Source organism: Apus apus, chromosome 2, assembly GCF_020740795.1.
Source record: "Apus apus isolate bApuApu2 chromosome 2, bApuApu2.pri.cur, whole genome shotgun sequence".
In the NCBI taxonomy this organism is placed as follows: domain Eukaryota; kingdom Metazoa; phylum Chordata; class Aves; order Apodiformes; family Apodidae; genus Apus; species Apus apus.
Genome location: NC_067283.1, coordinates 19724339 through 19751284, shown reverse-complemented (window position 1 = coordinate 19751284; position 26946 = coordinate 19724339). Strand labels below are relative to the sequence as shown.

Sequence of the window (26946 nt, the reverse complement as noted above, 5' to 3'; positions counted from 1 at the left end):
ACATTATTTTAACAACTACATTATTTTAACAATCCATATGAATTGTATTGTACCAAGTGCTGCTGAAACAGTTTATACAATCAACAAGGACTCCCTACCTCTACTGCTTCCTAGGAAAGCCATTCATAAACCTTCCATTATCTGCTCTAACATCTTACTTTGGCAAAACAGAACATGCTAAAAAGATGTCAGATCAAAAATCTGAGAGAAATAAGCACAGCACGAGTACTCACTATTTTCCTAGCAAGAGCAATAAGCATTTTTAAAGCAAAATTGCTTGCATGTTTTGCAAGAATCTCATGCACTCCAAGAACAGACTTCTGCCTTGTTTGGATATAATTTGCCCATTTCCACTGTTATTTACCAGAATTTTACTAGTTCAATTCTGCTGATAGTCCTTCAAGTGGTCTATTTAGCTGGTATTTTAATTCCTCTGACAAAAGCTGACTTTCGCTTACAGGAGGTGGAGACCATGCAGACCATGAGTCAAAAAATCTCCAACTATGAAGTCATTCAGCAGTCCACTACTTTCTGAGATATATTTCGTGGCCTTGCTGGGAAGTGGAGAACCCTTTCTGGAACAGCCATCACAGACAGATTCAAAAAGGAGCAAAGGAAATGTAGGAACTAATGGGGTTCACAATGTATGGAAGGACCCATGACTTGTAAAATGAAAAAACTCCATTTAAAAAAAATAATTATAAGAAGTATTTATATTTGCAGTAATAATACTCTGCCCTTCTCTGCTGCTTGAGTGATTAAGACAATAAATGCATATGAAAAAGGCTTACCAAAAAAATGTTTCTAAACTATTACAGAAAGAAAAGCCAACCTTGTGCTTTCAGCAAGGTGTTTTACCTACCCTGCTTCCACAGCTAACAAAATCATTGATTTCAGCAAAGGTTTTTCTTTAAACATCCATTTAGTTTTAGTTACCATATTCAAAGGCACTACATATGTAATTACAATTTAGGATGCTAGTTTTTGCTCTACTATACGTAAAAGACAATTAATGCTATAACTTTAACTAGGGTTTTTCTGATTTAGAAAACATTTCCAACTATTGTAATGAATAGATTGCTTTGTTATGTGAGTGAAATTAAAGTGATACACAGTCAGATGCAAAACTGGAACATGATGAATAATGGATCCTTTGGAATTGCCAAGTTCACTTGATGACATATGAGCACAAAGACATTTTAAAGCAGTTTAATCATCAGAAAATTGCTGCTTGTTAACATGTTCATAGGATTATCATGCATTAAGTGAATAGTCCTAAGTAGTTCATCAAATCATTTATGTTTCAGTGTTGTTACAAGCAATTTTACATGACTAGATACAGCCCCTCATGAGAAAACAGAGAAAAACATAGTTTAATCAAAGGTTCTGCCATCAAGCCAGAATTAATATATTTTGCGTAACTCACAACCAGCATAAATGTAGGTCAGTTTACAGAAGCCAAGAGAGTTTCATCTCCTCATCGTAGCAGTGAATTGCTTATATGGGTTGAAAACAGAGAATAGCTTAAACTTTTTAACTTAACAGAAAGTAGTATCTTAAGCTGACATTGGCTGCTGACCAGTTGCCACCCTGCCTGCTCTGCAGCCACAAAGGTAGGTTTTCCCCAGTCCCTGGCAGGGGCAGACACCTGACAGTCCCTTTCTTCTTCCTAAGAGAAGTGAAGATGCTGGTAGAAACTCTTTAGTCTTGATTCCTTCTCCCCAAAATGGATTTTTCTCAATTCTTGCCACCCTGTTGGTGTACAGCAGCAAGCCTACTGATGCTCAGCTTTGTGACAACCTCCAATTTCACAGGCTTATTTTGGGGACGATAGGCCATGCTTCCTACCGCTGACAACTGTCAGCAGCAGGTCTGAGATGTGCTTTCCTCTTTTGCAATCAGCTTCTCACAAGCTGAGAGAACTCTGTCAAAGTGTGTCAGCAAACTTGTTTGCTGATTTACATGCAATCATGAAAACTGTAAACCCAGAGAAATAAAGCTTTTGTTCCAAAGCAGGAGAAAAATTGGGAAACATTAAAAGCTGAAGTATTAGAAAAAGATTCTATACAAACAAACAGAAGGAATTTCTAGGATTAGCTTTGCTAATTATCTTTCAGTCATTTCTTTAGGTATTATACATATGAGCATATATGCAAAAAAATTATCAAGTTTTTAACATTTTTTTTCAAAAAATAGCTAAGACATCTCCAGATGGTTTTCTATTTGGAAGACAATTTGGGAATCACATAAATAAGCAGGTTAAAGAAGATACAATAGATCTGAGATGTGTTTCTGGTTACATATAGATAATTCAAGATGAGATAAAATGATGCAGAAAAAGAGTTTGACTTTTCTTCATCATCATCATCCATAGTTAACTGCAATCTTTTGGCTCAAACCAAAGTATAATGTTCTATAACATCATTGACTGCAGCAGCAGCAGCAAAAGCAATGGTTTTAGTTAACCTGAGGGAACAATAAAACACAGTGGTGGAACATGAAATTAATTTAGCTGAAGCCAGAGTTATTGCTGAGGGAGCTGAGGGCGGACCATTGCTCCCAGCAGTGCAGGTGGATGTTTTTTTCTTGTTGCAGTAAGATTTTACCAGATGCATCCTGATTTTTCAAAACTTACTTTTTCTCGTCTCACTTACTAAGCAAGCCAGATACTAATTTTAAATTATACACTTGAAGGAATTTATCATCTTTTTCTTACTACATCTTTATAGGGTTCTCCAGAAAAAAAGAAAGAGAAATACAAATGAACACAATAAAAGACAAGCAGAGAGGAACGCTCTAAGAAAAAGAAGAAGCTGAAAGAATGATAGTGGGTATCAACTTGCTGCAGCAGACAGGAGGTCTGCAGGGCATGTACCAATCAGAACATGCTTTGAGAAGGACTGGGAAGTTAAAAGGTCATACTGCGGAAACAGGAAAGGAAAAATTAAGAGAGCATTGTAGAACTACAAGGTTAAAAAAAAAAAAAAAAAGTTGACGCTGAAAAGAAAAATCATTTTAAAGGTAGGTTCCAAGTTAAAATACTTTCTCAAAACCATACTTACACTCTTTCATTCCTCTGTACAGCAGAACCTAAATAATCCATGGTAAAACAATGTATCCCCACTGCTAACTACTGCATTTTTGCTGTTTATTAAAATACATGTCATTTACTGGACCAGATATAAAAGTAATCACTTCATTTACTCTTACACACATCATGCAATTTTAAGCGTTTATTTCACTTTATGTGTTGGTGTTATCTCAACTCAGGTTTCCCTACTGAGCTACTAAGACTTCAGAGAACTCACTAAGAATATTGCAACATTTTGTAATAACAACCACAACATGAGGGAGCAGGAAGTAAAAAGAAAGAGGATTATTATTATGTACTTAAATCTAGTGTCTGTAAGAGGATGATGAAACGTTAGATTTTCAGAAGATTAAAAAAGTTGCAACAGAGCCAGAATCATATGTCTTTGCATTACTGATCCTATGACTAGATCCCTCCAAATAGATGAAGCTGCTTATGGGAACAATGTTGCTCCACATATCAGAAGTCCTTCCCCTGTTTTGCCTTGCTGCTTCCTTATTCTCCACAGGTTGCAACATCTAGAGCAGCCCTTATGGTCTTAGAAAGTCTCTCCCACAGCTTTCCATTCCTTCTTTCTTCTGCCCTTCCCTTAGAAATTACTCAGCTATGTCCCATGCAGCAGAAAGCACTGTCAAAGTAGGGACGCAATCACACACGGGGAAGTGTAGGTCTAGAGTACACTTCTGGGGTACTCAGGTACACCCCTCATATTGTTCATGTGGATGGGTCATTGCCCAGACTTCACAACCAAGATACAAAACTACATAGCAAAGGAGATACAACCGTAGGGTAATTTTTGCTGCATTGAATTTGCCGGATAATAACAACTAGAACTTTTTTAAGCCTTCTCCAGCAAGTGTCATGGAGGTAACTTATTACAAACTCTGCCTCAGTATTAATTTTGCTTGTTTGTTTTCTCATTTTGCCCAGATGTTGGCTGCTGCTCCCCATCATTAAAATATTTGAAGTGTTTAGGGTTAAAATTTGTATTGCGAATCACATCCTTGAACAAAGTGGTACATTATCATCACTTACCAAGACTGGCATACTTGAATACAATCAACAGTTTTCACCTCTTTCCCGAATCTAATGGAATTCAGTGTTTCTAATAACAAAACTACTTCCCTCCCTCCTGGAGCTGTCCCATCAAAATTTGCAGCAAGATTTTTGATGAAAAGGTACTAATTGTACTGAGTAAGTACAAGAAAAATGGAAAGAAAAAAAAAAATAGGTAGACAGGTAGATTATAAGAGAAATAACATTTATTTCTATTTGTGTTTGAAGCCACATTTTAAATATGTTAACATATTAAATAAATTCAAGAAAAGGAAACAGTGAAAAGAGACAATCGAGTACAAAAGAACATACAATTTAAAAATAAAAAGGTCAGGATAGAACAACTAAGGTTGGAAGAGATCTGTAGAGATAATATAGTTTGCCTCACTTCTAAAATCAGGGCCAAACTTGCAGCTAGGTTAGGCTACGTTGCTTAGGGTCTTGTCCAGTCAATTTTGAGTTCAGGATGGAGACTTCCAGTACACTTCTTTGGGCAACCAGACACCCTCTGATTTCTCCTCATTATTTCCCATGCTGCGTATATTCCTGTGTGAGTTCCTGAGATGAGTTCAGCTCATTTTTGTGTCAACCACACAGGTATCTTGAGAAACAGTTCTAAGGAGAGATCTGAAGCAGGCTAATGCATGCATTTTGCAGAAGTTTCCAACCTGCCCAAGCATGAAAAACAGGATAAAGGGAATATAACTGTGGTCATCCAATAATTTAATTAGAGTTTAAAAGAAGACTCATATTACAGGCCAATCAGAAACAAGAATCTTGATACTTTGGCAGCAAGTAAGGCAGGATAGATACAATGAGGATGGTATGTGAAACACTTAGAAAGAGAAGAACAGTGGCTTGATTGCTGCACCAGATGAGCTTTTAGCAGGCTTTTTAAGATGATGTGCTAAACAAAATTCTCTGTTGAAGTTAAGAGTGTTGAAAGATCTCAGCAGGAGTCATGAGGTGATGCCTTGCAAAGAGATTATAGGCAGTCCATTCTTGATTCCCACTGCATATCAGAGATTGATGCTCCATGAGTTGGTTGAGGCAATCCAACACCCTTACTACCCTTTCTCTTTCTCTCAGCTGAGCTGTTTTTCTACTGGCTATGTCAGCTCAGCAAGGGATCAGACCAGCAACACAGTGCAAGGAAGGAGGCAGGACCAGGTACCCAAAGTCACAGGCAGCAGAAGGCAGCAAATTGCTATATCAGCTCAGCTGTCCCAGGGTATATCCCCCCAAGCACCTCACCCCTGTGCAAGCTCCCTGAGTCCAAACTACGAAAGAGCTGAGGCTCTCACAGATGCTTCCCTTCAGATGTTCCAGCATCCAGCTCCAAACAACGCATCCCCCATCCCATGTAATGTAGGACACTCCCATGTGCTAGCACATGGTATGCACTGCTGAACTACTTTTATCCTTGGTCTCCACAGTACTTCAAAAAAAGTCATAGTGGAAGTTTAAAGATGATTAAGCCTAATACAGCCAGCAAGAGCTGATTACCTGACAGGAAAAAGATGAATCAGAGAACTTAAAGACTTTAATGAATGTGCAAGCAGTGCCCAGAGATAGAGATGGGTGAAGCAGTGGAGATGAGGTACATAACTCTGCAGCACACCCATGGTACAGAGCAAGCTTCCAGTCTCTAATGGACATGATAAAAAAGCAGTCACTGGAGTACAGAGAACAATGAAAAAGTCTAGATATGTTAGATACAGATCGTATTAAGAAAACCTCAGTAATAATTTTCCACTGCAGAACTGATTGCCAAGAAGGCTCCTGTCCCAAACTAGGATGAAAAGAAAAAAAATCTCAAAGGTTCATGTAAAAACAAATTTTAAAAAGTAGGTAAAGAAACAATTCTATGACAATAATTTCAAAATATCTTTGTTTCATTTTTACAATTTTCTATGTTTATTACAATTTATATGATTCTTCAAAATCAAACATTTCAACACAAAGCTAGATTCTTTGTTTCAAAAATGTCCTTAACAATTTCAAAACTGAATAAAATGGGAGTTTTTGGCATTGAGACATTAATCACATGTGATCCATTCCTATAAATAAGTTTGGCATTAAACTGTTATCTTCTGATGAACAGCATTGAAAAATTCCCAGCCATCACTAAAGTGAAATTGCTCAGCATTAGCTTCCCAAATAAGCCAGAAAATGGAAACACATACTCTAAACTGATTACAGCTCTTATCTATTGCAGAGTTTTATTATTTTATAGTCAGAAAGAGTAGTACAGCACAGTCAAATTTACCTGGAATAGGTCAGACTGCATAAGCATATAAAAAGAACTAACCTGAAGACTGCAGATGGTGAGACCTGATACAGAACAGTGCTGTTTTTAGAACAGTAGAAAGCAACGTGGTAAAGCATCTCGGCATTTTTTCTGGTAACAGTAAATTTCCCTTCATTTCTCTTCTTTCTTCCCTTTTTTTTTTTTTTTTCCCTCTTTTTCTTGCCCTTTACTTGTCAGTTAGGCTGCTTTCATGGATGTCTGAGCTACCAGGCTTGTCGCTCCCAGTGGTGCTGTCAGCAGCAGAGGTTTGTCTGCATGCTATCCATTACAGGAGTCAGTATTAGTTAGCAAATTGGAATATCAAACCCAGATATAATTAGGTTGTTGAAATAACAACCTGAAAGTATGGCCTAGTTCACACAGGGTGCTAATAAGTATCTGCTGTGCTCACTGACCTCATTAGAATTGAAGCTCAGAACTACTTGGAGTCAGTGGCAAATTCAGAACATTAGAAGCTCAGGAAGTTTCCATAACCTAAATTATAAATATGCAAGAAATAAACTATGCAATTTTACAATACTTGGGAAAAAAATAGGGGGAGGGAGAGTGTCAACAAATTCTTAATCTTGTATTTAAAATAACTAAAATTAATTATTCCTGATGAAAAAAAAAAAAAAACAAAACTTATTCTTTCAAGACTACTTACTGACATGCTACAATGGGTAAAATAAAATGTTTAAAAGTGAACTTAATTAGTGTCATGATTAGACAGTTTTAAGCACCACTATTTTATAGCAACATTTTATCAGCTAGCAATAATTAAGCCTAAGTACGTGTACCTACCATGTAAGCTGAAGTAGATTATTATGGGAAATGCAGAATCATACAACTGTAACTCTTCAAAGCAGGTTCAACATAAGAAATTAAATTTTTATTTTGAATGAAATTTCAACAGATCACATATATCTGTTTAGCATATGTCAAAAAAAAAAACCACCAAAAAAACCATTTTGAAAGGAATTACAAAAAAAGAACACCTAATGGGCTGATGCCACACAGAATCCTGCATTTTGTTTTATTCATTATTCATTTTCCTTTTAAAGGAGGGCTATCTCATATTTCAATTACTCCACAGATCAAATATACTCACAAAAATTTCACCTGTTCTAAAATTGCTGGTTTGTATGAACAGCCCATAATATGAATACTGTTCACACTGGTCTTTGTTGCGTAAGTCCAGCATACATCCAATAGCATATTGAGTGGGAATTTGGGAAGTACTAGCTGGATGAAGAGTTAGCAAACTAACTCTCTAGTACATCAAGTTCAATGTATCTGGTCATTCAGGCCTTCTCTTTAATTCTTCATATTTTGAGAAATGGTGGGTCAATTCCATTAAATCTGTTTATGAGGTCCATTCTACCTCTCTAAAGAGTCTAAATCTCTTCACTGGGGGAAAAAAAAAAAAAAAAAAAAAACCACACAAAACTGTCTCTCACAGTCATTTTTCCTTTAAATAAACGTAGTACAGCTTTCATTCCCTTTCAGAGGAACTGCACAAAAGGGCCGTATTCAGGGAAAGCCCAGGCTAGCCCAGGCTCCTGAAGTCATGTCTGCAAGCAGGTATTAAATCTCAGAGTATACAGAAAAATAAAAGAAACCAAGGATGTCCTGTTTTCTATTATCAATGTTTAAAGAAAGAGAACAATCAACTGAACATCCATCCCTTTCACCAAAAGAAGATAATACATGGAAGATTTTAGCCAAGCCGTGCTTGTGGGTACTCCTTAGAGCATCATTTCTACTGAGGAACAGGGGGTGGAGGATACTGAGTTAAAGCTCGAAAGCCTTTGTGATCATTAATTGGTGTAAACTATTAAATAAACGTAATATTGTATAGCTGTTGACAGGAGAGGAATCCCTGCCTGTGACTGTGTCAGGCTGCGGAGCACTGAGGTGGTGAGTGGCAGCCTCATAGCCTGTGAAAAGCAGAAGCTTGTCCTGTCCTGGCAGAGCAGACCATTTTCATGAACAGCAAATGCCATCAGCTTCTCCAGAGCGTCTTTGGAAAGGCCACTTAGGCCTGTAAGACCATAAATGCTCAGAAGAACAAATTTGTTGCAGCCTCCTAAAACCTAAGCTTTTTCACACAAAAGCTAAAGGTATTTGTCATAGAATAGCGTGGTAAATAATCTCCCAGGAATTTCAGTAAGTAAAATCTTTCAAAATGTTACCAGCCTTTAAAGAAGAGCCTGTTTCTAGATTTTTGCTCATACTGATACATTTTTGTGTTTTTTGGTTAAAAAATGGATAAAATGGAAGGAAGCATGACACAAAGTTACAATTTAGAATTAATGACAATTATTGTCTTCATCCAGCTTCTATGAACTCTATGAATTCTACATCTGATATTTAGAATTCTATGGGTAGTCACAACAATCTACTTCACATACAATTTAATTCACTTAAAACATAAACCATTCCTGATCCCACTGACCAGGACTTACTACAGAACTGTAAAAATAAAACTGCCTCAACTGTTTGGCTTCTAAAGAGAGAAGTGCTTCACTTTCTGTGCAATGTTTTATTTGCATAGTGGGTATAACCAATCTGAGCCATGGTGGAAGGACAGCATCAACCAGGGTCAAGTACATGACTGCCCATAATTTTACTAATTATATTTATTGTCTGCTGGATATAAAATCCTCTGAGGTGTGTCAAAAGCTGTTCTAAAGGACCACACTGAACAACTGAAATGATAGCTTGCCAAGGGAGCCATTAACACTTCTAACTGTTGAGTCACTTGGAAGTTTCCCTTCCACTTTCTGCTCATGAACTATTTAAAGGAAAAGGGAACATCAAACTCAGACAGCTGGCAAGACTAACAGAAGAATCCCCTGAACTGCTGCCATGCTACAGAATCTGAAAACAGTATCTCTTTTGTATTCTCTTCCACCTGGATGCATGGGAATTGCCTTTTGATGCTGTCAGATGACAAGGGGGTGGGAGAGAAGGTTGGGAATCAAAGACAGGCAGAGGCAATCTAAGCAAAAATATTTTGGAAGTGTGAAATGTAAAGCTCTCTCTGGAATATTAATTCATCCTCAGTGAACACACATCAAATGAAAACATGCTTTCAGATGAATCACGATTTATATCTTAATGTATTACAACCAATGTGGGATACTCAGTTTTATTCCCAAAGCCCTAAATCAAACCCTAATCTAAACCTAACTTAGCCCTCACTTGGAGTGCTATTTGAAGTTCAGGTTTTACATTAAAAAATCCTGTTTTACAGATACTTCATATCTCTTTGTAGCAGAAAAGAACGAAATATTTTTTTAACTTACTTCTCTCATGTTCTGCATTAACAAAGCCCTCAGAAGACAATACTAGAAGTCTGATAGTCCAGACTAGGACAGATAGATTTGATAATGCTCGAGTGCACAAATGCAGTCCCATTGCTATTCTGGATTCCTCAGAGGACACCAAATTATATATTAAGTAGTCAGAAATCTTCTTTTCACATACATTTATATAGAAGTTAGTATATATGTAAGGAACACACATACCCTGTTTCTAACTGAAATCTTCCCACAATCAGCCTTGCTTCTAATTTTCCTTACCTCAAATCTAGAGGTGAAAAAGTATCACCTTTCTAACACTAGGAAACCTCACACTGTTTTCAAAATTGCTCTATCTGTAATGACATTATTTTTAACCAGAAAAAGAAAAAAATATGCCCTTCTGAACATTGGGAATCACTGCAAAACAGGAGGCAGAAGCTGAAAAAGCCAAACACACCTCCTGCAAATGAAGGTGCAGTTTTCAGAAGGGAGAGACCTCTGTCTTGCTGGCTGAACAAGCACGGTCCTTTTGGGGTACAGTGCAGTTACAGCAAACGTCTAGAAAGGAATCTGTACAATTTCAGCAAAAATATATTTGGACATGGGAGACTAAGAGTCACCAATTTTGAAGGGGTATAAGTTCTCTAAGAATTAAAACTGTCCATACTAAATAATATGTGGTATCAGATAGGTACCAAACACATGCATGCACTTCTGCCCACATTACATACAAAGAGAAGTATTTAGCCAAGTTAAAAAATATTACAAGAGGTTTATGGGTGATGTATTTATTATTTGACTTCAAGCATTTTTTCTACATTATACATTTAAGAATAAAAAATCATCTGATTACCAAGACGGAAAAGCACAGTTTTACCATGACACTGTTGAGTGGAAGAAGTGGCCTGCATGTAAAAGAAGCAAAACCAAAGCACCGCCTAGTCCAAAATAAAAAAAAATTCAGGAACAGATGTAACAGACTGGTGGATAAGAGAAATATGGATGTGCCTCTCACCACGAGGGAGTACACGGAGTGTTGTTTTGATGTGTTCAGCCTTCTGTGGCCGTTCAGCCTGCTGATACACTTGAAAGGGGACAAGAAATCCACAAAAGCCTGAAGTTCTTCCTGTGACATCTACAGTTCCTCTCCCTCCAAATGCTATGTTTGATTACCGAACTCTAGAGAACAATGTCATAGAAACAGAGTTCAGCTACCAAGCATAAAAGAACCATTCTTCCTTGGCTGCCAGAGAAGAAAATACAGCTTGTGTGTCATTCTGCTTGACCTCCTTAAAATGACAGCACTTAGCAACTGAATATGAATACGAAGAGGGGTGAAGTATTTCTGTCCTGTTTTCCTGCCACCTGCACCTGGAGATGGAAGACAGATCTCCATGATACAATATAAAGAGCAGTCAGGTGGTTACTGACTTGTCTTCTACTAATGGTGATTCTTCCTATACTCAAAACCAGAGTGTTTTTAATTAAAAAAGATGGGAAGGATAGAGCAAGAAAGGTAACCAAATCCAGTTTCCTTTCCACCTCTTCTTCCATCTATTGGCACAAGAGAACCACCACTGTCTCAACACAAGTAGACTCCTTGGCCCACATTCCAGAGAGCATCTCTGCAATTCCAGAATGTGAAATGAAGAGGTTTTTTTCTCCATTTCATCTCACTAATTTGTCTTCTGATGAGATTAATCAGGAGCAGAAGCAGCAGCACAATTCCCTGTTCTAGGATTTTGTGCAGTACATATGGGTGTGTGACAAAGCCTCAGGCAAATCCTACAAATAAACATCGTAGATACAGAACCCGAGATATTGATGTGTGCTAGTGGGAGAGAAGGAGACATCCCTGAAATCTATATTTAAAATGTCATTGTCAGGCTGAGGAAAAAAAGCCCTCCCCCTGAGCTGGTACACAGCCTGAGGCTGTTGCCAGTGATACGCAGTAATAAATGAAGTGTACATTTGCTTTTTGCAGGGCTGTGTTCACACTGCATTTCAAACGATAGTTCACCTGATGGCCTACAACACATTCCTGCCTTAGTGAGGAAAGAAGAAAGATAACCCATGGAGTTTGGAGGAAGTGAGGGAAGCGGACTCAGCTACTCTGGAGCCTTTCTTCTTCAGAAAGCTCATCTCACCCAAGGAGGACATGCCACTAGGGAGACAGGTGAAACGACCTACTGTTTCTGATTGACTTAACTTCCACTCCAAGCTACATAAAGACTTCAAAATTTGAAGTACCCATGTCCCATGGGAAGATACTACAGTACTACACATTCTTCAGAGACTTTAAGGTCAAATTGCCACCATGTCCACTTGCCACATTTATTCCTGAAAGGTTGTTTGCACTACTCCTTTCTGGATCTGACCAACTGTTATGTAGTATCAATGAAGTATCTAATACAAATTTTCTGTTTCCTTATAGAAATCTAGAGGTTACTTTTAAGGTTGATAACAAAAATTAAGAGACTATAAGTGGAATTTCATGGTCTGTTGAAATTTGTGTGTATGAATTTCCAGGGTGAGCAAAAGAAGGCAGCTTCCTAGGCAACGGGAAAGTGAGACTTGAGCATTAGCGGCAGACCCTTTTCATCTGAATAAAGAAAGGAAGAACTTAACCTCATATCAAGGCCTCTCTCTGTTAATTCTCACTACTTGTCTGGTGGCAGCAGGTGAACTGAATCTGAAGACCTTAGGCTGAAGTAGACAACCATAAATAATGAACATGCAGTCAATCAGTCAAATACATGACATTATAGCATTCATTTTTAAAATGTAACAAAGGCACTTGAAAATTCTATCCAAATATCCACTAAGGTTTCCTATGTAACATGAGCTTCAGGGAGTACAACAAACCTGATTTCTGTCTCCTACAGACTGACTTCTATATAGCTTTTAAAATAATAAGATGATGATTTAGAAAGTAACTAAGAAATCAGGTTTTTTTTCCCAGCAGAGTACCAATATATCCAATAACTGAAAGGAACTGGTACTCACCTCTGAATTTTCTCAGTCCACAGACTACACACAATTTAAAATAAAAAATAAAGGGACACCTTAATATACTGAAAAATTCTGAACATACGGTAATGAAAAATGTATTATCATGTTAAAATGCTGATGCACACCAATTAAACTAGAAATTAGGAGGATACAAGACAAAAAAAGGGAAGATCAAAAGCAAAAGGGGAGAAAATCAACACAAGTTTTCAACTAAAAAGAATAAAAGGGTGTATCAGGGACAAAAAAAAAGCTTAGTTCATCCATTTCAGGATGTTCATTAAGATAATTTCAAACTAGAAAACTTCAGACTGAAAGAAAAACTTGGTAAAATTAAATAAAATCCTTGTGATTTTAATCAAAGAAAAACAGGAGAGAGCTAAACAGAAAGCCCCACAAAGATACAACAGATTGAAAGATAATTAAAGTAAAAACTGATAGAAGGAAGAATATTATAAAGTGAAACTAAAACATTCTGCAGCTGAAACAGGATTGAAGGAAAGTAGCATAAAAGGACTTGGATAACTAAAACAAAAGGAGGAACCCTAAGGAATACGCTTTCACTGAATTAAAATGAACACAAAATGTGCACCCAAATTGTTGCATAATAAAAGACAGAGAGAGAGAGACAGAGAATGAATAAATAACAGTGAAATGAGAATAACAGCAATAGTCATTGGTGCAGATAGGTGTCCTCATTCCAAACACACTTAAGAGCAATTCTTCACCTCAAAACGAGGTAAAGACTAACGCAAGACACAAGTGACAAAAACAGTGGCCCTAGTAGCCATGTTATGGTTCATCTGCTACCATCTGCTCAGTCTTCAGGACTTCAGCTCCATTCTAGTAGTACACAAATATGCACAGTCACATCCCTGCCATCACAGCAAAGCCTGGCATTTGTTCCAGTAGTAGCAGAGTGACCCCTGTAGACGCAAGGTCAACTTCCTTAAGGACAAGTTTCTGCACTCTCAAAGGCTTAAACTTTCTGACATTTCAATCCTAAACCAGAATTTCCTCTGGTTGTAGCATTTTGTTTCTTTGCTTACTACAAACAATGGGCCTGAAGAACAATATTAATTAGCCTTAAAGGTTTACTTACTGCCTTCATTTTATCTTACCACTCTTTCTCTAACCCTGCACACAGACAGCTTTGAGCAACAGAGCTAGGTTTCTGTGATCAAACACCACAAATTATTTTCCATACAGGCCTCAAGTTGTGCCAGGGAAAGTTTAGATTAGCTGTTAGAAGAAACTTCTTCACTGAAAGGGTACTTAACACTAGAAGAAGCTGCCCAGGGTGGTGGTTGAATCACCACCCCTGGAGGTGTTTAAAAGATGTGTAGATGTGGTGCTTGGGAACATGGTTTAAGCACTGAACTTGGTAGAGTTAGGTTAATGGTTGGTAGAGTTAAATTACAGTTGGACTCAATGATCTTAACAGTCTTTTCCAACCAGAACGATTCCGTGATTCTGTGATCATACCATATATTAACACTCCAGGGTTACAAAGTCCTTTAAACAATCTCAGTCTCTAGAGATGGAACTACCAAGACGAAGATGTATAGAAAATGTTCTAAAGTAACCAGTCTTTAAAAAAAAAGTCTCCAATATTATGAACTTGAGCTACTTTCAAGCAATTTTACTCTTGCTTTTGGGGGAATGGAACTAAACAAAACAGTCTTGAGCCTTGAGGGTGTGAGCTAAATGTCACTTTCACTTACTGAAGAAAGTAACTAGCAAAAGATGGTAGTTTATTTTTATATGGAGACCTTCAAATAGAAGATATTTTTATAAAAATAAATGCTTTAGCACTTTTGAAAAACACTGTAGAGAAAGTGAATACAAGCAGTCCAATGAGACAACACCTGAGTCCCTTTCTGTCACCAGACACCAAAAATTTCATAATTATACATAAATGGGAGTTACATGTAAAAGAAATTAATCTCCTTCATGGAGTAGACAGTTAAACTACTAATACAACTGTCGGTAATAATGCACAACTAGAATAGGCTTGAGCCACAGGAACCAGATCAGCCTCTCCTGATGCTTGAATGCAAACTAACAGGATGGGACCTCAGTTGTAGGGGAGGAAGCGGAGTGAGTGTGAAAAGAACTGGGAGAAAAACAGTGTGTAACACTGCACAGAAAATCAGGGCAGACAGAAAAGACTGTATAAAGAAACCTAAAAAACAAAAAAAGTCAATAAATTTTTGGGACATAACGCTCTCCAGAAAGATCCAAATTGAAAGCAAAGGAACTGCCTCTCATTGCTTTTTCTCCCAGTGTTTTGTGAAGAAGGAACTGCTTCATCTGTCTTTTAAACAAAAATAAATCTGACATCCATATATCTCAACTTCTCTTTTATGACACAAATAAAAAACCTTCCCAAAAAAAGAATGAATAGTTCCGTGTCAGAAGTTGCAAAATCAGTGTTAAAAGCAGAACTGAAAGAGAAAAATCATTAGCTTCTCTTCCTCTTTAGCCAAGCTGAAAATACATGTTTGAAAAACAGCTGAGAATTTTGCAAGAACTCATGTAGCACCCAGCTGTTTCTGGGAAGTGCTACAGAATAGCTTGCAGGTATAAAGGAAATCTTTGTTAGGGCAGCAATTAATGACAAAGCATTTAGGCAAACTGAGAGGCCCTAGTGCAACACTGTCTGTCCAGTATGGCAAAAAAATTTAATGATACTATGAAGTAAAAAAGTCAGCCTTGAGAAACACTGAGAGAAGCTGCAAGAAGGACCAAGCTGAAAGCTATCTAAAAAAGAAAATCCAATGGAAAGCTCATGAGGCTTGCGGGAAAACACTAACCATTTTTTTCCTATCCAGTTTTACCCACAGTAGTCTAAAAGGGTAACATGGATTTTCCTGAACTTAGATTATGCAAAAATTTACTTATTTTCTAAGGAAAGCTCCCTGGGAGGCACACTTGGATCATCTCAACTTCATCACGTAGACTAATGGTCATGAAACCACATAGGAAGAAGTCATTTGAGTAAACAATGTTAGTAGCCTCCCTATGATGTTGTCACGGAAATTCCCCAAAGACAAATGAGTTATTTAGATCTGAATAAGCCTTTAACATCTGGTGTGAAGCCAGGGACCCAGCTGAGAGCTGGGAGAGATGGTTAAGAAACAACGCTAACTGCAGTGGCAGTGGAAGACTTGAATTGTGGGTCAAATATCAGTAAAGGTACCTAGAATAAATTATCAACCAAACAACACACAAATATCTGAAAGATGATAAGACAAGGCCAAAGACATTTAGAGGCTGCAAAATTGATCACAAGTCTCCAACTGCTTTTCATGTTGGCACACCAACAGATTAAACCATTGGCAGTGAGAAACACTGCTAGATCTAGAAGTACAAATTCGATGAGAGTCAGTCATGAAATCTCAGCAACATTGATTTGGTTCTCATTTACTGTGGTATGGCATGAGATATACTGTATAAAGGCCAAGGGGAAACCTCACCTTGTGGCTATATGCTAAATAACATTTTGGATGGGATTTTGTCATGAAAAAGGCTGGTTTTTTTCACCAAAGATGCTATCTTCTGCTGTTGTTTTTTTTTTCTGAATGTGTTCACAGAAATGCCATTTTCTTGCAAATCATTGGAATTATATCAAATTGCTTCTCACTGGCATTTATTTCTATCCTGCAATGGGAACGGTCTGCAAGCATTCAAACCCTGGCAAGTCAGCTGGGTCAAAAGCGGAAACAGTATCTTGCTAAAATATGTTGGTCTTGGCAGGGATCTATCCAACACATCACCACAACAACAGATTTAAACAGAGACACAAAAAGCAAGCTTGTTAGTGCCAAAACAACCAGGAAAATGAAGCCCATTTCCTATTCTCAGTATGGCAAGTAATAAAAAATATCTGTTAACAATCAAATCAAGCTGACAAAGCAACATTAAAATGGCTTGCAATAGAGCCAGAAAAATCAGAACAGATAGAGACAATCTGCACTGAACTGTGAAGCCCGCTTTCCATCATCACAGGAAAAGACATAAAAGCCAGCATGATATGCATTATTGCTATAATCTATTAAAAGAGTTGGGAATATAGTTAAAATATCAAATAAAGATGGATAGACATGATATAAGGGATTACAGGTCTGTCAAAAATGTGTTTCTTTCTTTGTTCAGAGTCAGTTCTTCAGTCCAAACAGTTTCTTCCTCACCTGTTCTTAATCAGAGCTGCTTGTGCATATTTAGATGCCACCTAATGCAACACAGACTCCCTAAACACTAGCCACTATAACAACATATTACTCTGGCAAGTGATAGAACATAAATAGGTGCAGTCTACAATTAAAATGCCTTAAAACCTTCCAAAATCATGGGTAATTCATGGATGACAGGGGATGGTAGCAGTATCTTGACTCTTCAACTGTTAAAAAAAAAAAAAAAAAAAAAAAAAAAAAAAAGCAGCAACCCCTTGGATAACTTTTTTTATGCACCTTCACCTTCTTCCACAACTGAGAAGTAGAAATCACTTTATTTTAAAAACATGTTTATAATGCAATGTTTCTGAATATGTACAATTCATCAGTCAAATTTAGTACACAGTGTAATGTCAGTAGGATGACTAGATCCCCATCCATCAGTTTCATGAATTTTGTTCTGCCTGTGGTATCACAGATTGAAGATGTGGTTTTGCATTTGGAAATTCAGGTTGGTCAGCGTATCCTAATATTAATTCATGTTAAACAATATAGGACTATATAAACTTCCCAGCTGAATATTAACCCTGGTCCCTAAACTGCTGAGACTATTAGTAAACTGGGAGAAAGTTGCCAGTTGATACACATTTTTTATTTTTATCTGGATGGAAACAGAGAGCCACAAGCACCTGCATAGTTTCATCTGAGTATAAGTACTACAGTCATTAAAATATGTTTGATTTGCACATTGAAAAGCACAAGGTAAATTTCTTTTTTTTTTTCAGCTCAGATGTGTATTTTTTCAGTTACATTGTGTCTTTCGAGAGGGGAAGAAAAAAAAGAAAAAAAAAGATAGAGAGAGAAACATGTACCTTTTGCAAAAACACAATACACCTTCTCTTAAGGACTGTTAACAGGAGTTAGCAGAGCTTTTGGACTGACGGAGTTACCAAAACGGTGAAAGAGAATACACGGTAAGGAGGCATGCAAGAAACTGTGCCGTCTTGAGGTTTTGCTTTGTTTCCTTAACCAATCAAACAATAGCTTACATCATTTTTAATTATTGGTAACTACACAAGGATATGGAGTTAATGCAGGGCTGTGATGTCTCAGCACACTTTGATAGTGTCATTAGTGAAAAACGTGGTAATAAGGGGTACCTCCTTCATCAGATGGCCTTGTTATCTCACTGCAGTAAGAAAAGGTAGGGTTCGTGTCAGAGCCATCTGATTTATAATCTCCCAAACTGGTAGAATGTAAATACTGCTTACTGTAACGGCTTGCTCTTTCTACAAAGGTAGAAAGAAAGAATATCACAGTAAATAGGTGACAGAATTGCAAAGACAAGCAGCAACAAAAACCCCAGCACTGCTAACACTGACACTTAAGCACCAATAGCATTAAAATTAGAAAAGTGAATTATTCACAAATTTGTATCCATTTTGAACACCATTATTTCAAAAGGTTGCTTCAAAACCAGATGCAACTAAGCTAAAAAAAGGGATGAAAATGAAGCATGTGAAAATTTCCACTGGAAAATCAAAATGTTCCTTTATTCCAGCGTGCATGTAAGTGCATGTTGCATCTGGAAATACTGCTGTATGACATTTGAAAGAATATTCAAAGTTCCACTATCACTAGCAAAAAAACCACACACACAAAAGTTGAGCTTTCAAAATAAACACTTCTAGGGGCGAAAAAAATTCAAAAGCTTCTAGAATCAAAACATTGCTGCCTACTATTATATCACCTTCTGTTCTTTTCCATCTACCCTTAAATTATTAACACTTTGGAGTTGCAAACAATAGCACAAGGCATATGTTAGGTCATATGAGCGAAATGTGAATAGAAAAGAAATCAGTTTCATAAATAGGCCACCTTCTGTATCTCTGAAATTTTAGTAAGGTCCAACTACTTGAAAATTCAACTTACAGTGAGGACAAAGTAGGTCAATGTTTTTAAGTGTCTACTTGTAAGTGGAATGAATAATTGTTCTTTAGGATAAGATTTCTATTGGTCTTTCTTATCTGTATATATGATTACAGCTGAAGGTATATAAAACACAGCTTTTAAAACACTACAGTTATATATATATATATGGATACAAACATACTTATAAAACATATGGCTGGCACATTGACCTGAAAAATTACTGTATCGACTTAGTTTCATAAACATAAAATGCTGATTTGGGAAAAGTCAGGATAAAAGCAATACCAGAAAGCATATGCAGACTCCTAGACTGAATATTGTCTTCCAGGGGATCAATGTCGAAGATGGAGCCAGGATCTGTGCGCCAAACTTTTAGATCTTTTCCCGAAATGGAGAAATTACATGACAGACAAACAACAAAGGAAGTAAAAGCACGAAAGGAATGAGTTTTAACAATCAGCAACCAATTTCCTTCACCTAGAAATTAACCAAAAGATCTAGATGCCCACCTGAAAGGACCAGAAAGGATTTAAGACACTTAAAAGAACTTAGTGTGTTCATTTTAAATGCTGACATTATTTTAAGGAGACTTTTTCTTCCAATTTTTGTTTTCCTTTTCTAAATACGACCACAGTAATTTTTCCAGTCTAAGTAAATGGAAGCTTTCTTCCAACAGCAGAATCAAAATAATCAGAGCTACAAAATTACTTCCCCAGCCCACCAATAGCATACTTACTCCATGGAGATGCTGCAGTATTTATCTCTATAGCTGACAGCTGGCATTATACATGTCTACAGCTGACAGAGGCAACACAGGCCCTCCTTTGCACACAGCAGAGAACAAGTCAGCCTCATAACCAGAATTAGGGACATAGTTCATTTTATCCAAAATAAATCGCTACAAGTTGCTCAACTTATATAAACTAAAAAGTATCCCTCTTTCTTACTTAATGGAAAAAAAAAGGACTAGACAGAGACTACATTGTAGAAAACTACAGTTGGGTAAAATGAAAGCACACTCTTCATCTTAACTAGAACCTAGGATTTCCCTTTGACTTCCAAATATCTGTGTTTCCTGGGACACAGTGTTACTGTTGATCCACTACCCTGCTATCAAAACACATTTTTGGAATTCAATGAATGGATTCAATAACAAGAGTAACAGTAAGACCTTCAGCTTTAATTCATACAGGTAAGTTATTAATATATCTTGAATTCACATCACTGAACTAGGTGTCAAAGGACAAAAGAATTCATAGGAAAAAATTATTTCATATCCAAGTTTGAGTTATAATCACAGCAGAAAAGTGAATACAGTTTTAATAAACTTTTAACAAATAATTAGAGTGTTGTACAACAGGAGGCTTATAACAAATGCAGATGCAGCTATAGTGTAAATTCTTGATCTACTAACATCAACAAATATATACAATATCTGCTATGCCTAAAAATAACAATAATCATTTAATATCTCCAAACCAGTTGAAAATAAAACCTCGAAGTACAATCAGTTAAAGCACAAATCTACCAGATCATGCCTTTTTACAAGAGGTTTGCTTGAGATTTACTCAATGTATTGGAAGCAGGAAAAAAAACTATATTCCCAACTTGGCCCTTTGACTGGTTTGAATGGTACCAAGCTAAATAATGGGTTGACAGGTAAAGTAGGACTGCAAGGACCTCTAAATATGTCATGTTACAAATTATTGATAGCCTTGAGGCAATGGAAAAAACAGACAGAGCTAATGAAATAAATCCTATGGATTTAGAATACATGAAATGTATGTACATTATATGTTATCTACTGCAATTCCTATAAGTTGGGCACAGCACTAACTCCCTCTTGATAAGAGGAATAAAAGCCAACAGAAAGTCTTTTGATAAACTATGTGTTAATCCTAACAGTGATAAATTATGCAACCACATAAAGCACTGACAGGCATGACAGGTATGGGGAAACTGGTGAACGACCAGCTTTTTCTGTTTGATCATGCTTTAGTGAGTAAAAACATCATAAGCCCTGATGAGGACTTGGGGGTGCTGGTTGATGAGAAGCTCAACATGAGCTGGCAATGTGCACTTGCAGCCCAGAAAGCCAACTGTGACCCAGGCTGCAACAAAAGAAGCATGGCCAGCAGGTTAAGGGAGGTGATTCTCTCCCTCTACTCCCCTCTGGTGAGACCCCACCTGCAGTATTATGTCCAGTTCTGGGGTCCTCAGCACAGGAAAGACATTGACCTTCTGGAATGGGTCCAGAGAGGATCACAAAAATTATCAGAGGAATGGAACACCTCTCCTATGGAGAAAGGCTGAGAGAATTGGAGTTGTTCAGCCTAGAGAAGGCTCCAAGGAGCATTAGCTGAAATATCACTGGATATTAAGATCACAGGTTTGTCATGGCCTGTTTCCTTTAAAGAGTTGCACTATTTTTGCTGTTTGGTGGGCACAAGGAGTTAAGAATTCCTGTGTGTTTTGATACTGGAATATTTTAAGGTGATAAACTGTACTAATATTTAGGTTACTTACAGCTCTGGAATTTATCTCAGGGATGTTCTTAATCCTAATCTATTTGTGCTAGCAAGCATTCAGTTATTGAACACAGGATTGCACTCGTGATTCTTTCATAGGGCTACAGCACACATGCAGTGCAGTACAGAGTAGAAGGTTTAAAGTGCACACTGAACAGCATATTGCAAACCGTACATCAAACTGCAGTTTTGCAGGAGTTTTTCTCTCTTTGGCTGCACCACCTATAGCTACGGTAGTGATTTCAAGTGTTTGGTTATCAACAGACAATGATACTCTGAACAAGTTGTTGCCCTAGATCTGAAATGTGTGACCCTCTGAGACTTGCATGGTCTTAAAAGCATCAGTACCTGTCCCAGGAAGAGCTCTCTAAACACTCACTTTTGAGAAATCCCTTCTGAGCAACAGCTGTAGCTACAGACATGTAAAAGGTAGCTATACAAAAGGAAAGACATACACTTCTTCATGTAATAGAGACTCATTTGGAGATTTTAAGGAAAAGACTGAAGAAGCATCTGCCAGGAATGATACTGATACAGTAACCTTGCTTTAGGCAGGAGAATGGACTATATGACGCACTAATTAGTCCGTTTGACCTGCAATTTCTCTGATTTTTGAAAGGTAGACTTAAAGTTAACCCTTGCTATTATTACTACGTATAAAGGATTTTAGAATTCTATCTCAGCATGTTTTTCCATATGTAGACCCTCTAGGTTCTAGACTGTTGTAATGCACAGAAAAACAGAAAAAGGACACACCAAAAAGTCAGATTGCCATTTCCTTCATCATAGCAGACTTGCTAAACCAAGAGGTAAGTGGAGCATGTGCAGCTCCAGATAAATTGCTAATGGACAGAACAGGAAATCTCAGACTGGTCTGTAACATTTATACAATGACAGTTTGGAGAATCACAATTTTATCACCTCTCTTCTGTGCAAAATGAAGATTATTGTGATATTATGGCCTTTCTTGAAGAGCCAAAATTCAAACTTTAAGTAATGACTATCTATATTTGAAAAAAAATACAGAGCAAATGACAATGTGTCTCACATTCGTTCCTGTTATTACTTCACTAGAAGCTGGAATTGAACCAGTAGTTCAACACAAGTTTCAGACTGAGAAAAGAAAGAAAATGAAATCTTGGAATACTTCTTGGTAATACTGGAGAACACAAGCAGAGGCTTTCATCTTCCCCAGAATGTTTTCAATAGCAACAGTATTCAAGAACTTACCAACAATGATTCCAGGTCTTCTATCCATTTCAACAATATGTGGATGCACACCTTTATATGCTGCATCACTCATAATCTGGGTGTTTTTCCGCACCCGCTCTGTTACAGGATCATCTACCACTGGGGTGAAGCCTCTGCCCTTTGTCTTCTCAAAATCTTCATGGTATTTAACCTAGGAAACAAGAAGAATTATGTTTTTCCCCGAGCTGTCACTGACAGCAAATAATCATTCTATGCAAGAATGAATACGCTTTTGTTTTAGGCAGCAGTTATATTCTTTGGGTTTTGCACCATACTAGAATTGTTACACACATGAGATGGGCTGGACAGCCAGCCAAATCTTTTCTATCTCTTTAATATGATTTCCTAATACTTTATTATCATTTTTGCATTTGTTTTCCATTGCCACTGAATTAAGCTATGACTCAAGCAGCAAAGCATCATCTTACACAGGATAGGAAAAGCCCTCAGGAGGTCACCTGGTCCATTGCCTTCTTCTATAAGGTAAGATAGCTCTCTACTGATGCAAACAACTACATCTGTCAGTAACAATGTTCCAGTGGTAACAATTCTAAAGAATTCAAGCATTTTCATTCATTGAGAATTTTTATTATATGCACAGTTTTATACAAAAGGTATTATTTTGCTCTTTTGTTTTACCATATGCCAGCTGGCTTTAAACAGAGGTGTTTAGAAAGAATTGCAGTTACTCTAAGCAGCCCACTTTGAGGAAAAAAACAAAACAAAACAAAAAAACAAACCACAGGACCAAGGACATTAGGGTAGAAAATGTTATACAACCAAGTGTTGGCCCAAAACCAGTATTAGTAGGAGTTACAAAGTAGTATTCCTGATTACACATATTTGCTTCTTAAATAGTCTTAATAATCAAAGAATTAAATTGACAAACATTCTCACACAAGCAAATGCACACAAAGCAACTCATTCCAAGAACAAAAGTCACACAGAAACCAGGAACGTGCACAGGCACAAGGTTGTGTGTCACCTAATCCAGACAAACTGTGTGATGCTCAAATGATGTACTTTTTTAAAGAAAGAAAAAAAAAACCAAACAAAAGAACAGACATTTAACTGTTAGAAAAATTTTTATTAGTATTTTGAAAATGTTCATTACAGTCATATGCAGTTAGAAAACACTCCCTCAACAGGCATAAGAAGAAAATATTCCTGCCATACTTGAAAAGAGAGTTCCATTAGTTACCTATATTAATGGAAGGCAAAATCCAGTGGAAGTCAAGTGCCATTCCTTAGTATATTCTAGTTATAGGAAGAAAGTACCCTACCATTGAGATGTTGTTTTGTGTTTCTTTGACATGTCTTAGCTCAGGTGTGTCTAGAAGCACACTACGTCTACCTTTCATCTGCCTGTGATCACTGCTGTACTTGACCTGCAAAACAACAATAGCACACATGAAGTTTTTGTTCACAGTAGAAATGAGGGTAAGAATCACACCATGTAGCAGCAACCTTTCCAAATCACGGTGCCAAACTTTTTTCTTGTTTCTTTCTTTATGCTTATTTTCTAGTGACTTATTTCAGAGGGATGATACAGATAAGCTAGTATATTGGTAAGGCCAAAGGGCACATTTATTCCATCAATCACTTATTCAAACAAATAGTATTTACCTGAAAGATTAAAGTCTTGACTGTTAAATGACACAAGTGAAGTAATTAATTTATCAATTGAAAAATAAGATAAATAATGATACTCCTGTTTGGTAACTCATCCTTGCTAGCAGCACAAAAGTAACATGCCTGGGACAAATCTGAACACGCTGTTTTCAGAGAGATCATGTGGGCTCTGTGTTGTGCAGAACCTCCTATATCATGTTTCTCCTAATGAGTTTCTTTCATAGCAGTTCACAGACTTGTAAAGATGCAAAGTTAATTATCAGTAAATGCTCCTGCATTGCACTTGTAACCTGTATATTGAGTGATAGTATTTCAGATTTACCTGCACTTTCACACTCAAAGTATTACCTTTCAAATCAGTTGTGGAAATCTATTTCAACCTGCATTTGTGATGAGATAAACGAAGTATTGAAATTGTCTAACCCTCCTTAAAATTACATATTAGCTAGACACAACATAACTACGAACATATGAGTCTTGGTGTCTAGGTTTCATAGATAAGTTTGAAGTTATGTACAGAGAAACAGAAATATATGGTACTCTATATTCTTCAAATCGTTCTTAATTAAACAATATAACTTCTTAGCAAAATATTTAGCTCCATATGCTTTTGAATATAAAGGATTTTCTGGACAGAATAATTATGGTCAACACAGTTTGGTTTTCAAGTACCACTCTAACATAAAAAAGAACTTACCACTGTAAATCTTGATGAACAAAGTTAAGGAGTCACTTGGGGAAAAAAGAAGCTTAGTTTTCAGAAATAAAAAAAATATTTCGAGTCTGGAGTTGTTGAGAAGTTTCCCTGTTAACTATGCATCTCAAATCTAATTGACTTTGGTAAATATGCATGAGCATGTTAAGAACATATTTAAGACACATGTAGTTACAAGGTCTAATTGTCTTATCTTGTCCTTAGACAAATCCTCTAACAAATCCAACCTACTTTACTTTTTTTACTTTACCCCCTTACACTCAGTTCTGAGTGTCCACTACTGTTAATTCTCTTCTGCGACCTTGAGACAGCAGCTCTGCATGAAACCTGTTCTATCTGTCATGTGCAGGGGCTTTGTCACTGATGTTTCAGTGTTGAGGACACAGACTGTAATTGTAACTATTCTGTTCCTTTCCTTCACCATGCTGTTTTCACTTCTTGCTTCTTATTAGAATGGCCTGCTGCTTCTTACACCACTGTAGTGGTGATTTAAAAAACAAAACTAAGCAAAAAGAAGTTAAGTGTTATCATAAAAGCCAAGAAAAATGTAGTGTTTTACTCACTAGTGTTTAGGAATAGGATATATTTAGGACTCCTCGACTCCGGTAGATGAGGCACGTTGTAGAACAGAATGCATAACTATATGCATCCACGCTTTGAATCATAAAAAAAATGAAATTTGCACTAAAGTTAAAGTCTCATTTCCTTTGTTCTTTACTGTCATTTACTCTGGAATCTAGCAAGTAAAACTTGGTAATAAGAGACAATGATTCCTGAAAGAATGACTGACCTCTATTGACTCCTTCCTTGAAAAATACATGTTAACAGAACCACTGAATTTTTTTTGCAAGAATAATCAGGCAAGTTTGAATATTTTTGTTGCCCATTTGTGCAATACAAGTGCTCAAAGGGTTAAAAAAAATCCATTCAGTAGATAATGCAGTTGGATTCATTTGACACATCAAATCTAAATGGAAAACCATACCCTTATTATATTCCTAAAATGACTGAAAATCTAAATGGCAAAAAGATTCAGACAACTTGCCGAGCTGATATTGTCTTGATTCTTCTTGACTCTCTCTATCTCAGGAGTGACACTCACAGCAGTAGCTTTGCCAGGCTGCTCTCTGTAGTGAACCTATTATTTAACAGAATAAAATGGTACATACTATTTCAGCTAAGGCAATATCACACTGTATTGCATTAAAATGTATGACTTAAAAGGTCATCCAGGAAACAATTGAAAAGCTAAAATGCATTTGAAGTTTATTAAAGCTTACAAGACTTGATTTTTGTAGCATAATCTTGAATTCTTTCTGTATAGTCATCTTGTCAATGCACTTGTGTGGATAGATAGACACATTTGCGCACATCTTGACATTTACCATACTGGTGTTTGGCAGTATAGAGTATTATCTTATATTTGGAATGGGGTAAGTCACAAATAATGCAGTAAATTCAAGCAGAGCAAATGAAAAAACTGAACTTCAGCAATGTCCACTGTAAATGTGTATTTGTCCAGACATAAGAGATTCCGTAAGGATACCATCCATGGTCTAACTTTTATACTCTATAGATTCAAAGAAGATCAAACACTGGGTGCAATACATCAGACAACTGCCAATTGAATCCAAATGCCTACATTTCAATGTGTTTATTTAGGAATTTACTGTAGGGATATCCCCTCTGTTGTTTTTTAACCAAACACACTTGAGCAACGGTGTGTTAATCAAATACACACTCAAGGCAAGATCAGTATCTAAAGAGTCTGAAGGATAGGATGTGGCACTGACAGACCAATGACTCTAATGTTAACCCTGGCCCCAAATACAGGGAAGTCAGATATAGTACACTCTTAGTAAAGAAAAAGAGATTCTTGCATGATTTATGCCAATCCATATAGGTTTATGTAAAATACACATTTCCATTCTAACTGGGTTGGTTTTTTTCCATAAGCTC

General features: G+C 36.9%; 1 protein-coding gene across 4 annotated transcripts in view; it reads right to left on the bottom strand.

The window, feature by feature from the left end:
* The window catches only part of NEBL (nebulette), a 251878-nt gene that overhangs the window by 11245 nt on the left and 213687 nt on the right, over nt 1-26946 (bottom strand). For 2 of the 4 annotated variants that reach the window (XM_051610329.1, XM_051610330.1), the window contains exon 5: nt 22620-22791. In XM_051610329.1, coding sequence (XP_051466289.1) covers nt 22620-22791 — 172 coding nt within the window. Of the gene's footprint in view, nt 1-18089; nt 18219-19146; nt 19240-22619; nt 22792-23923; nt 24029-26032; nt 26127-26946 lie in introns of all 4 variants that reach the window. The other 2 variants (XM_051610331.1, XM_051610332.1) reach the window with 2 other exon arrangements.